The sequence below is a fragment of the Tiliqua scincoides genome, chromosome 11 (genome assembly GCF_035046505.1).
Source record: "Tiliqua scincoides isolate rTilSci1 chromosome 11, rTilSci1.hap2, whole genome shotgun sequence".
NCBI classification, from domain to species: Eukaryota; Metazoa; Chordata; class Lepidosauria; order Squamata; family Scincidae; genus Tiliqua; species Tiliqua scincoides.
Genome location: NC_089831.1, coordinates 12,118,806 through 12,132,803, shown reverse-complemented (window position 1 = coordinate 12,132,803; position 13,998 = coordinate 12,118,806). Strand labels below are relative to the sequence as shown.

At 44.9% G+C, this 13,998-nt stretch overlaps 1 protein-coding gene across 2 annotated transcripts in view; it reads right to left on the bottom strand.

The window, feature by feature from the left end:
• Window positions 1–13,998, bottom strand: part of ASH2L (ASH2 like, histone lysine methyltransferase complex subunit) — a 28,654-nt gene that overhangs the window by 10,381 nt on the left and 4,275 nt on the right. The window contains exons 3-10 of one of the 2 annotated variants that reach the window (XM_066639341.1): window positions 13,823–13,968; window positions 10,513–10,601; window positions 9,451–9,545; window positions 7,666–7,761; window positions 6,791–6,886; window positions 5,613–5,688; window positions 3,994–4,011; window positions 576–669 (exon numbers count right to left, since the gene is read on the bottom strand). In XM_066639341.1, the coding sequence (XP_066495438.1) occupies window positions 576–669; window positions 3,994–4,011; window positions 5,613–5,688; window positions 6,791–6,886; window positions 7,666–7,761; window positions 9,451–9,545; window positions 10,513–10,601; window positions 13,823–13,968 (710 nt within the window). The remainder of the gene's footprint in view (window positions 1–575; window positions 670–3,993; window positions 4,012–5,612; window positions 5,689–6,790; window positions 6,887–7,665; window positions 7,762–9,450; window positions 9,546–10,512; window positions 10,602–13,822; window positions 13,969–13,998) is intronic. The other variant, XM_066639343.1, reaches the window with a different exon arrangement.

Here is a 13,998-nt window from a genome sequence, read left to right as displayed (position 1 = left end):
AGGCCTTAGGAGTGGACCTCAACAGGTGGGAAACCCTGGCCTCTGAGCGGCCTGCTTGGAGGCAGGCTGTGCAGCATGGCCTCTTCCAGTTTGAAGAGACACTTGGCCAACAGTCTGAGGCAAAGAGGCAAAGAAGGAAGGCCCATAGCCAGGGAGACAGACCGGGGCAGACTGCACTTGCTCCCGGTGTGGAAGGGATTGTCACTCCCGAATTGGCCTTTTCAGCCACACTAGACACTGTGCCAGAACCACCTCTTTTGAGACTGAAAGCTGCCAACATGTTGTAAACTGTGGGTCCATCCATCTCTCCCCCCCCCCCAGGCACTTACAAAAGGTCAGGCTACAAATGGAGCAAATCAATTAGCTATATACAATTAGATCAGTGGTTCCCAAACTATGAGCTGTGGCTGCCCAGGAAGCTGCAGAATCCTCATGAAGAAATTGCCTATACAATGTACAGGATTGTAGCTCTAATGGGGAGCTGCAGCCAATGGGTCAGAAGGTCCAGGGAGGCACCAGTCAAAAGAGTTTGGGAACCAAATGTGTTAGACCCAGATTGTCTTGGTTCTATTTACCTTCTGGTTTTCTTGGCTGTTCCCGTGGTCCCTCCATCTTGTTGCTTACGCTTTGCTCCTCTTCCTTTCCCGCTAGTTCCTGGTACAAGACCCCCTTGGGAAAGGAAGATATCACAAATATGTTCAAATGGCCCTGGGGTGTGTTTTTTTTTTTTTGGGGGGGGGGGGGTAGCTATCTGTTCAAATTCCTTGGATGTGTTTGAATCTCAACAAAACCAGACATCTTTCAGATGGAAAGAAGGAATTCCACTACTAAAAAAACATTTTTACTGGTTTCTTGGTCTGTGCCAGCTTCAGTGCCAATTGAGATGCCACTTGGATGAAAGCCAAAGAATTGTAAACGAAAGATGTTGAGTTGTTTTAGTGGAAATGTACCAACGTCTCCAGCATAGAACCAACGTGAAGACAATGCCACTGTCATCTCTTTCATGGAGATTCGAAACACATGGGAAGCAATCAGGATTCGATTCAGTAGGGAGAGAGAGGGGAAGGAACAAAGAGGTCTCAATCAAACTTTCATCTATTTCAAACACCACACAAAAAGCTGAAGAGACACCTGGACACACAATTCTGGCGTTAGCTGAAAGCACCCACTACTTGAGGACAACAAGAAGAAGGGAAAAAACCAAAAGCACAAGGCATTTCTCTGCAGCAACAACAAGTCAGTGTGGTTGCTCGAAGCAACAGCTCTGGTCTGAATGAATGAATATATGGGTATTTCCCCACACTCTCTCCTGCCTGGCTAATTAGAGTTAGGTATGCACCTGCACATAAAGGGTGGAACAAAAGAATCTATGCCGAGTCCCTGAAAGATGGAATTTGGACTGACACTGAGAAGAGGGGCAGGGACAGATCAGGCTAGTTAGATTATGCTGGAACAGGGAGGCTGGCATACCTGCCCCCTATCCAACGCAAGTTTTGGGTTGCAAGCGGCTCGGACCAGGGCAAAGGGAAACACTTCCCCTTACCCCGGGAAGAACTGCCACAGCCCCAATGGGTCAACTCGGATCTGTGCCACCGAAAGAGGTGGTGCAGATCCGAGCAACCCGGAGCTGGCCCGGGCTGCCTGGAAACAGGGTCAGGATCTGGCATATTTGCCAGGTCCCAGGCCAGCCACCCACTTCCCTCCCGCCCCTGCCCTCCTCCCACCCTGAAACACCTCCTTCCCACCCTCACCATGCTTCCCCCGACCCCTGAGCTGGCCTGGAAAGGCTAGTGTATACTTACCCATCCACCAGCGCAGTGGGGACCAGTTCGATCTCCAGAGGCTATCGCATGTCAGTGCGCCAGCCTCCCTCCTCTTAAGCCTTAAATGCTCCTCTTAAGTGCCGTAAACTCTATAAACTCTAGATTCAGCAGATTGAAAGCATGTGCTTTCTACATAGTGTCAAATACGAGCATGTGGGATGCCTTGCTTCCAATGAACCAGGAACTGACAGAGCTTGTTCCGCTGCAGAGAAATACCTTTAATAGCAGCAGAGGGTTCCGTAACTACAAGAACAGCAAGCTTTGAAATTATCAACACCCCTCTAGCAGTGTAAGGAGATGAGGATTTTGAAGGGAGCGTCATATTCTGCACAATCATGAATCAAGCTGAACAGTAGCATGGCTGTCCAACTCGCTTAATTCAGGTTCAACAGCAAGATGGAGGCTACCCCTTCGCAGCTCCAAAGGTCCTCCGGCGTGAATTCAGGCAACCATTTTTCAATCAACACTAAGGGTAAAATCCGCCATGCTTTCGAAAAGTCTAATTTTGGGGGCCTGGAGGGGGGAGGGAACACGAACAGAATGCTGTGGAGCCAACATCACAGATGCCTCCTATGCTTCTGCCAAGGAGCTCTATGCAGCATTAGACAAGGATATGAAGCTGCAGTTTTAGACAGGGATATGAAGTTGTCACCTGCAACCAAGCCTATGAGTTAGGCCGGGTTGAGAGACTGCAACTTTATCGAATGCTCTTCCTTCTTGCTACGCCAGAGGTATTCACCAACTCAGCCTCAGATGGGCTGTGGCAGTGCTGCTGTCTCTGTTGCATATTAGATTAAGATCTGCACATTGAACCGTGGCTGGGGTCCCAGGTGAGACAAATCGTATCCGAGACTTTGGTTTGGAGGAGTCACAAACCTCCAGGCTGTAGTTGGCCCCCTCACCGATCCACCTCCTCTCTTTCTGCCTTGCCTCTTTCTCCAACTTTCAAAACCGAGTGTATGCAGTTACCACGCCACTCATTGCCCCTTCTCTCCTTGTAATTGACCTGGAAGGAGCTTAATAATAATAATAATAATAATAATAATAATAATAATAATATACAGTATTTATATACCGCCTTTCTTGGTCTTTATTCAAGACTTTATTCAAGGCGGTTTACACAGGCAGGCTTATTAAATCCACGCAGGGATTTTTACAAATTGAAAGAAGGTTCTCTCTTTCAAGAACCACCACATTCAAGATGTTACACTCCGATCTGGTTTAACATTCTGGCCTCCATCCTCCCACGCTCCGAGCAGATGGAACAGCTTGCCTTGAAGCAGCTTGCCAGCTGCTTCAAGGTCGCACGGTGCCGATGGCCTCGAACTGGCGACCTTGTGGATGTTAATCTTCAGGCAAATGGAGGCTCTACCCTCTAGACCAGACCTCCTGCCTTAATGATACAGTAGTAATTTATCCTGACTGGTTCGCACCGGACGGGTGGGAGAAGAGAAGCCATGATTGCTCACTTACCCACCCCTCTCCCACGCTGGGCTCTTGAAAGCTGATCTCACATTAAAGGCTAGAGTCTGAGGTGGATCTTAGCTCTAGACAAACTAAAGACCACTGCATTACAGCATACTGGCTCTCTCAGACAACTCAGTCTTTGGCAGATCTTGCTGTATGAATATGAAAAAAAAAACACAGCCCATCAAAAAGGTTAAAAACTGGTTGCCTGAACCCACCTTCAGTTTAGTGCAATTTTTGTTTAAAACCTGATTAGATCAAAAAATCAAAATGTAAGTTTGCTGTGTACTATTCCCCACTCTGCATCTTTCCCTTATTTATATTTATGGCTTAATCATGATAGTGCAGGGTAGGGAACCCTTATTCCACAATAAATCTACAAGAAATGTTGCAACTGTTCCCATTTTACAGAGGAAGAACTGAGGCTAAAGAATGTGAAGTTGCTCCAAGGTCTCCCAACAGAAGTCGTCAGTGGAATGACTAAAATTTTGTGACTCATGAAAGGCAGAATATGAGCATTTTTAAAGCTTGTAGATGTTTCACATTAAAGCAGAACTAATGTTTCATATTAAGTGTTACTCCCGTAATCTTTATGTGATGTGCTTTGGATTATCTTTAGCTTCTAAGACAACTTGGCACAGAACAAAAGCTTTTCAAAACTACAATACTTAAATTAGGAGACGCTGAAAAGTAAAATATTCACCTCCCAAAGAGGCTCCACCTGTAAGAACAGAAGTTGCACCATGTAGTTGTCAAGTTTTAACAAGAGAGAAAAAGAAATAACACCACAGCATGAAATGGAAATAAAATGTCCTCACTAGGAATACGCCTAACTAAACGGGCACACTTGATCCAGGTTGGCATTATTTTAGGTGTTCCTAGAACATACTCCTTGGGACACTGTCTTGCACAGGGCCCAAACCAACAGAAGAGGAACAGCACTGTCATGCTTACAGCTTTCTAGAGCAGAGGTCATCAACAGCTGGGCTGGATCCCAGAAGGTCACAGTACAATTGCCACATGTTTGGAGGCTCAAGTCTGTACAGTTTGAACAGGACCCACAGCTATGGGTCCTAGATGAGCTAACTCCCAGCAGAGCAGTGGTTCTCAAACTTTTTAGCACCGAGACCTGCTTTTTAAGAATGACAATCTGTCGGGACCCACCGGAAGTGATGTCATTAACCTGGAAGCGATGTCACAGTTGGAAGGGACATCATCAATTTGAGCTTCAAACCAGACAAAGGTCCCATTACGCAGCGCGCTCGGGCTGTTATTTTGCATAGCTCGGAATTCAAACATTCCTGCTCAGAAGTCAAAGCAGAAGGCAGATTCAGATCCTTCTCCAACCACTCAGCCCTCCCTGCTTTCCAGTGCTCCATCTTCCCACCTAATCAGGGCAAAGCACCACACCTCTCTCCCTCCAGGTGCCTGCCCTGCGCAGCAGCTCTGTACCCTGTATTTTCAGCTCTGTATTTTCATTGGCAGATGAGCTAGGTGCTACTTGACCCACCTGAAACTGGCTCACAACCCACCTAGTGGGTCCTGACCCTCAGTTTGAGAAACACTGCACTCAAGGACTGGGGGGATGCTTTGGTCACCAAGCTTCAAGAGTCCCTGCTTTCCCTCCTAAAACTGAGCACATGCCACTCAATGGCCCCCTTCTCTTTCCACTAGGTCTGGAAGGAAAGAAGGGACACAATGACACAGCAGCACAGCATATGTTGACTAGCCACTAGATGGGAACAGAAAGTAGAACGCTGGCAGTCTAGCCTGTGACTTGCCCACCCCTCCTGATTGCTGGTTCTTAAATGTGGGTCCCACATAAAGGACTGGAGTATGTGGTGGGTTCCAGCTCTCAACACGCTGAAGGTCACTGCCTCAGATGACCAGTCTGGAAATACATTTATACCATGAAAAGTAACCTACCAGCTACCAAAAGTCACAACAAGTTTATTAATGACCCAGAACTCTCAGTTTAAGATTCCCCAACCTCTCCCCCAATCCAAAATAAAAGAAAGTTGCTTTAACCAAGCCACAATTTCCATCGTGAAACAGCACAAGTCAAATTTGATTAATAAGGAAGTTGAAAATTCTCAAACAATTCCAGAGCAATTTTAACCCTCTGAATTTGTTCTCTGTAAGTATCACAGACACAATGCAGTGAGAGGTTTTCTCTGGGTGAAGTTTCTATCAGCTCTCAAATACTTAAATTTAACTGTTAAAATTAATCACAGGGAAATGTCTTGTTCTATCAAAGAAGGACGCACCCAGCTATAGGATCTTTGAAAAAGACCAAAAAACCAAAACAATACAATTACTTGCCATTCAGACTTCCACTAGTCGAGACAGCACTGCTCTGCTTCTGGTTATCATATGCTGGGCCAATATTAGCAAGGTCCTAAAAGAGAAGTACACACCATTTCAAAGTTACACTCCTGGTTCTTTTCAGCCTTACTTTCTATTTGCATTCAGCAATCTACTAATGATTACAATGCAAAAGATTTCAAAAACACAGTCACACAAAGAGCAACAGCGACCACCAGTCTCTGCCAACTGTCTGACCTCTAGTTAGTTAAGGAGAAATTGTACAGCTCAGCAGTATAGCAACTGCTTTTCATGCCACAGGTGCCAGGCTTGACTCTCAGCATCTCATAAGAAGAGCCCCACTGGATCATGCCTAGGGCTCATCTAGTCCAGCTTCCTGTATCTCATAATGGCCTACCAGATGCCTTGGAGAAGAGACCTATATCCTATTGTCACTCCCTTGCATCTGGCATTCGGAGAGAGGCTACCTCTTAAAACCCACCAGTTACTTCCAGTGGTACTTTGAATAAGCGGACCATATGAAGTGATACGGCAGAGGACAAAGATTGAGATGCAGTGGACTAGATGGTCTTGAAGATCCTGTCCAACCCTGTCCAACTCTATGAATGTTGTCACTTGTATCATAAACAGGATCTGTAGAACACTTTGGGCGATTTTCCTGATGGAAGTCATACAACAACCCAGTAAGTTCAATAAATATTTATCTCCACCAAGGCTTCCGAGAGGAATTTTATCAGTGGGTACAAAGTTTCTTTTGGGCCCCTTCCCTTCTCCATTATATCATAATTTCCATGAATTACAATATAAAACTATGTAGGCTTACACAAGATGTGACTGCTAGTCTTCACACAATACATGAAAACATTTTCCAAGACCCCAGGAAATTTTCGGGCGCCCTCCTTAGGCTGCTGGGCCCCCTTTTTGAACCTGGGACTAGGCACAAGTTGCCCCTGCACCCTCTTCTTATGGGCCCTGATCTCCACCACACAGGTATAATGGGGGAAAATGGACACTGAGAGGGAGTGCTGGAAACCTTTGTGCTGAAGAGCAGGATACAAACGTTTAAGAATAACCAACTTGTTTTTTAGTCTGTCACAGACCACTGTTTACTCACCACAGTTGTAACTCTTATTCTATGCGTCACCAAGTACATACAACATACCAATTTGACTTACCTGATCTAAGAGACCAAACTTGGGGTAATCCTCCTCTGGATCTTTGCTACCTGGGTCTGGATGCTCTTTCACCAAGAAGACATCCCTTTCTTTACACTGAAGCAGAACATTCAAACATCAGAAGCCAGCAGCACATTCAGAAATAAACAGCAAGTGCAAGCGTGTTTTTAAAAAAAACCAAAAAAAAAAACCATGACCACCACACATTGTACATTTGTATAGTGTGTTATCATTACAACAACCCTGTAAGATGCATAAGTATAATTATCCCATACAGCAGATGGAAGGACTGAGGCTGAGAGGGATTGGCCTTAGCAAGGTCACAGAAGACCTGATCAGTCACTCAGAGCCCTAGCCTATACATGTCTACTCAGAAGTAAGTTCCATTATAATCAATGGAGCTTACTCCCAGAAAAGTGTGGATAGGATTGTAGCATCAGGGCCCAATCCCATCCAACTTTCCAGCACTGATGCAGCCCGAGGAAAGGGAACAAATGTTCCTATGCCTTAAGGAGGTCTTTGTGACTGCCTCACCACCACAGGATTCAGTGCACGCCCCATTGGCACAGCTGCACTGGAAAATTGGATAGGACTGGGCCCTCAGTCACTCCTGCTACACCAGTTCATAAAGATCAGTGTCACAGTTAAGATCCTGCTAAGCAATATAGTATTTTCTTTGGACCAGGATTCAACAAGCAGTGCAATAAATAAAATACATACATGCATAGGGTACTTAAGCTGAGGTCTTTCTAATAATTTTTTAATAATTAACTGGAGTTTTTTCATACCACTACTTTAAAAAAAATAAATCTCAGCTTATCCAATCTTTTAAATTCAAGATATGGGTTACTTTGCCCTTCCACTTCATTACTTACCATTGTCTTTACAATATTATTTGGCCAAGTCATTTTCCCTGGCCTTTGCCTCGTCGTCATGCATTCCCAGTACTTATCAATAAAAGGTATAATATCCTATTGGAAACCAAAGAGATTGTTTTAGTAACAGGCAAAATGTTCTGAGGAAGCTTTGGCAGTTATCTCCATATAAGTCATATTTCTAGCGTTTTATATCAGAAGAGAGATATCATCAAGGGTAAGTGAAACAGCCTGGGCAGAGTTTCACCCATTGATGCTCACCATGGGAATACATACAGGCATGTACCACTAGGATTTATATTCTGCCCATCATAGATATTTGAGTCACACAAGAAATAACCCCATCACTTAGGTTACTGGAATTAAACATAAAAACAATAATCCTGAGAGTTAGAAACTAAAGAACAGTGGCAGACCAAAGACTCAAGTTTTTATTTACTTGCTGATTCTGAGCGCAATCTGTGTGTTCTCATGTAAAAGGCACATTACTGATTGAGGCACAGTTAAGAGCCAAGGCTTCTCAACAATTCTTGTGAAATAAATTAATGGAGATAACATAAGGCTCTCTGTGCATGTGTATATTAATAGATAGCTGTCTAAGGCCCACACTTAACTGAAGAGCACACCTGAGTTTGGACTATACCACTTCATACTGCATGCGTGCATCACATGGCTGAAGTACCCTTCAGGCTGTGCAAAAAAAAAAAAAAAAAGAGGTTTGGGAGAACGGTTCTAGTTTGGGAGAATGTCTAGTTCTAAACATCTTCCCTTGGGGAAGGACTGTAGGGTAAAGTCCATGCTCTGAATGTTGAACGTCCTGCGTTCAGTTCCTGCCATCTCCAGGTAGGGCTGGAAAAGAATCATGTTGGAAGTCCTGGAGAACCTCTGCCAGCTGGTGCAGACAATGGAGCTAAATGGTCTGACTCTGTATAAGGTAGCTTTGCTGTGACATGTTAGTTTTCTGGTGGGGGAGAGAAAGCATGCACACAAGTGCATGTGCTGGAGCATGTAATCACCTGGTAACTCCCTCCTTCCAGTCTAAACTTATATAGCACAAGCACAGATTCACCAAAGAAGTGAAAACTAGATCCAAGTGTTCTAATACTACAGGCTGGCCCTCAGTATCCATGGAGGACCCATTCCCGGGTCCCCCACAGATACCAAAATCTATGGATAATGAAATCCACAGGGTCAGGCATTACACGACCTCTGAAGTGCCTTCTGGTTGTGTGAGATGTTCTAAGACACGGGGAGGTTATCCCGGTCTCAGAGGCCTCCAGCAGGCCTTCAGAGGCACAAGGAGGCTGGGCCCAGTCTCTCTGCAGCTCAGAACACCTCCTGGATGCGACCAGAAGGTACTTTTGGGTGTGTCTGGAGGTAAGGTGAGGCCCCCACATTGAGTCAAATCTGCGGGTCCTGAAACTGCGGATAACTGCAGGCCCACCAGTTAAGGCAGGAAGCTCCCTGAAGTGTGTTAAACAACACTACAGCTATCCCAACTATCTCTGTTCACCAGGCTGCCCCACATGCTCAGCAGCCAGAAACCACTCCCCAAGCTAAGAAGGAACAGACATCTTTTAAAAAGTCTCATCTCTTGCCACGAATTTCTTGGAAGTGGTGAGAGGTATGGGTCACTGCTCTGCCTCCTGATCAAATCAACATACCCCAAAATGGATTGGGTAGGGGGCCACAACCAGCTCTCAACCAACCACATCAAGCAGACACCTTCCACAACAATTCCAAGAGGTATAAATGTTCTTAAAGGTAGTGACAATGAATCCTTACCTTGTCTTTGGAGAACATTGTTTTTGGGTGTTCATCTTGGGTCCTGGACTGCCAGGTTAAGTTGGCCAAAGCACTAAGACACATTTCCTTGAGATCTTTAGAAAAAAAGGAACACAGACAGAACTGAGGCCACAATCCTTCATCATATTCTATGGCCAAGACACACTTCTGTGTAAACAACAGGGGGATAAGAAGAATAAGAACAAACTGCAATAATGAATTCAGACAGCTAAGAGGAAGGATGATGATGTTTATTTGGGATCACCACTGACCCCCTTCCGACGATACTCTGGCAAGTGAAGAGAGCTTGTAGGAAAGAAGACTCCTCTTATTTGCACTGTGATATGGAAATGGCAACAAACAACAGGAGCCTCACCTGCTAAACATAAGAAGAGTCCTGCTGGATTAGGTCAGAGGGCCACCTAGTCCAGCTTCCTCTATCTCACAATGGCTCACCACAGGCCTCAGGGAGCACACAAGACAACAAGAGACCTGCATCCTGTGGTCACTCCCTTGTACCTGGCATTCTAAGGTAGCCTACTTCTAAAACCAGGAGGCCGTGTAACCCCATCATAGCTTGCAACCTGCGATGGACTTTTCCTCCATTAATCTGCCCAATCCCTTTTTAAAAGGCATCTGGGCCAGACACCATCACCACATCCTGTGGCAAGAGTTCCACAGATCAATTACACACTGGGTAGGGAAACAATTATACACTGGGTCAAGAAATATTTTCTTTTGTCCATTCTAAATCTCCTGACACCCAATTTTAACTGCTCAAAAGGGAAACCTCTCTCTGATCTTCTCAAAAAATGGCAGTGGAAATAAAATTTAAGAGTTGGGGATATTTGCGTTGCCACGTATCCTGCTTGCAAGAGGGCTTGGGATATGTGCTGCTGGTGATCAGGTTTGTGGGTGCCTAGGAAACATCACTGAGTTCCACAGATATTTCAAGCAGCTTTGCAACTGAATAACTGTGGCCACTCCTAAGCTAGGCAGCAATATCACCTCCTGAAATTTAAGAAAAACACGGAAGCTTTCCAATCATTTTTCCTTGCTTACTTGCTTGTTTCCTTAGGAAGTATGTGTTTCCACTGTGATGGCAAACGTTGCAATGGAAACTGTAGTTGGTCATAAAAGGCAGGCAGGATCTGCAAAACATAACACAGGGCTCCTTGTACTACTTCAAACCAGGTAGCAAAGGACTTATCATCAATAGAAGAACAACCTCCCTATCTAGGCATGCCTTGAGTCAACACTGCCATTGCATCAGAGCCAGCAACACTAAAACAAAAAAAAAATTCTGAAGTTTGCTTTCCCTTCCTGCAATGCTTAACCACCCTTCAAGTTAAGACTTTCCCACCTTTTTGGTCAGCTTAGCTTGCAAGTAAAACTTTTTGCAGGCACCACTTTTTGTAGGCATCACCAATTGCCACCAGAGGTGTAAGCTGTGCAAAAGAAGTTGGGGGGCTTGCCAGGGCTTCATGCTGCATCCTCCTTCCCAAATCATACCTTTTTTTTTTTTAAAAAAAAAAAGGGGGGCCAAGCAGTTGGACAGCCACATCTTGCCCACTGCTGCACCACAGCCCCTCCCACTGCCACCACTTCCAGAAGGGTTGGGCCAGTGCCATGTGTCATCACGGCAGTGGGGGCAAGCACCTCTTCTATACTCTGAAGCATGACTGGTTAAAAATGCATTTCTTGTTCAGAAAGGTGGTACTAACAAGCCAAAGGGCTAGTCAGATATAACAAAAGTGACATGGACATTTCCAACAGCATAGTGACCCACCTCCCAATTACAGTGGGCCCTCACTTTCTTCAGGGGATTGGTTCCATGATAACAAAATCTGTGGATAATGAAACCCACATGGGGAGGGGCAGGGTCTTGGTGCCAAAGACACTCCCACCTTTGGAGGTCAAGCTAGCCTTCCAATGTCTTTAGTGCAGTCATCAGTGGGAGGTCACGCTGACGTCCCAGATGCAAACCAAGGAACCAGTCCAAGGGCTTTCCCTGGTCTCTGAACTCCTCCTGAATGTGACTGGGTAAGGAGGACTCAAGGTACAAACCATCTAAATTGATACAGTGCTCCAGGGCTAACCAACTACCAGAGCAAGTTGTCCTCAGATTATATAACTAATGCTGGAAGTGTATCAACCTTGCATGCAGTTTTGCTCACTTCACTTCGTCACCTGAAGTGAATGCACCTCTTAGAAGCCCATGCTCTCTGCTTAGAGCACATAGAGGTATGAATTGTGCAGGCGAATCAAAGAAATCCTGCCTGTAAGCACAAGGTTGAACTGGGCAGCTTTTTGGTCCCTTCAACTCTTGTGCTTTGAAGCCAACCCCTTTCCTTCAGACCACAGGGGCCAAGGACTGGCTGGTGGATCAACTTTAAAACCAATCCATCAAAATACATACAATTGCAATGTAGTTTTGGAATGCTCATTCCACTTAACAACTCCAAGGAATTTTACCAATTTAGATCAGTATACCAACCTTTCATTAAATCAACCTCATTAGAGCTTTTGGATCAGTCTGAAGCAGCAAAATACCACGTGCTCACTTTCACACTTTGATTAAGCCAAGGCTGCAAACAGTTCGTGGAAATGTGAGGGGGAAAAAATGTAAACACGAAGGGCTGCAATCCCCAAACGGCATGCTCTGGAGGGGTCTGTCTGAAACTGCTGAGCTCACTCCAAAGCGAGTGGGTTAAGGATTGTAGCCATACGGAGCTATGTTTAACATAACTGCTTTTATCACTGCTTATACAGCTCTTTGTGTGCTAGATGCTCCACAAACAGACAGGAAAGCAAGGTCCTAGCTACAAAAAGTTTTAAACGCCCCAGAGAATATTACACCAAAAAAGCCCTAAATAGCAAGTCTACACAGTAGACTTGATTGTGATAGCAGCCGTGCTGTAGCCACGACAGAACCCAGGTTCTTGCTTCTCCTTTGGAGCACAAAACTGCTTTTAAAGAATGGACATTTTTTTTACACTTACCATCTTTTGATCTTACAAGAGTCATGTTTGAGAGCTAAAAGCATTTCTGTGCAAAACCAGATCATAGCATTGGCTGCTCAGACCTTGATCAAGAGTATGACGTACTTATTACCTGAAATGTTCAACAACGCTGAATTAAGGATTCTGTCCAAGGAATTCTTATTTCTGGGGGGTAACGTACAACAAGACATATTTCCTGATTTTTTTTCCTGAGGCATTTTTATGCACTTTGTTTGGTCACATTAATCATGTTGCATTAATATGACTAAACAAAGCCCACATTAAAATGCAACAAAACTAATAAGACCAAACAAAGCCTGTATAAAAAAACTGCTGCTTACATACAGGATGTTTTGCAGCAAAACATCAGCCCTTCCAACTTGCAAAAAAAATAAAATCAATTTACTGCCTTATAGATCAGTCCAACTGACTTAACCAACACTTTTCTTCACTACTGGAGCCGTCTTTGACAGAGCCTGGAAAAAAACTAAGCCCTTGATATTGTACATGCATTCTTAGAAGTTACTCAGCCAATTTCAACAGTGCTAACCTTCCAAGCAAGTATATTTACAACCAAGCCGCTAACAAACCTCATGCTGCCCTCTCCTGGCAACAGTAATTAAAAATACATGGCACTTAAGTTTCTTACAAAGAATTTGACAGAGTTCAAATAGCTGCAGCTGCAGTAACATTTAGTTGGCAACCTTCAGTCTCGAAAGACTATGGTATCGCGCTCTGAAAGGTGGTTCTGGAACAGCATCTAGTGTGGCTGAAAAGGCCGATTCGGGAGTGACAATCCCTTCCACACTGGGAGCAAGTGCAGTCTGTCCCTGGTCTGTCTCCCTGGCTATGGGCCTTCCTTCTTTGCCTCTTTGCCTCAGACTGTTGGCCAAGTATCTCTTCAAACTGGGAAAGGCCATGTTGCACAGCCTTAGGGTTGGTAACATTTAAGACCTCAGGAATGGATGCTTTATATCAGTGTTTCTCATACAGTGGGTCAGGAGCCACTAGGTGGGTCAGGATCCAATTTCAGGTGGATCATATAACACCTAGCTCAGCTGCCACTGAAAATACAAAGCAGAAAATACAGGGTTCAGAGCTGCTGGGCAGGTGGACTCCTAATGAGAGAGATGCCTGGTGCTCTGCCCTGAATAGGTGGGAAGGTGGGATGTGGAAAGAGGGAAGGGCTGTGTGGCTGGAGAAGGATCCAAGTCTACATTCTGCTTTAACATACCAGCTGGAATGCTTGGATTCTGAGCAAAATACCAGCGTAAGTTTTTAAGACGCTTCTTTTAAGCTACTGAAGAACTGAGGTAAAGGTTGGATCTTAAGGTCCAAGAAATGAAGGTATATATGCAATTAATACATACGTGGTATCAATGCCAAAGGTTTCCGCCGTGAACCACTTGGTGCAAATCCCACACTGTAGCTCAATCTCCCCCAGCTGTCGCCCATTCTCTTCATCTACTGAGCCAGTCTGAGTATCCATAACTTCAGAGTTGTCCCCAACACCTTCCTGTAACAACATTAGCATAGCTAACATTAG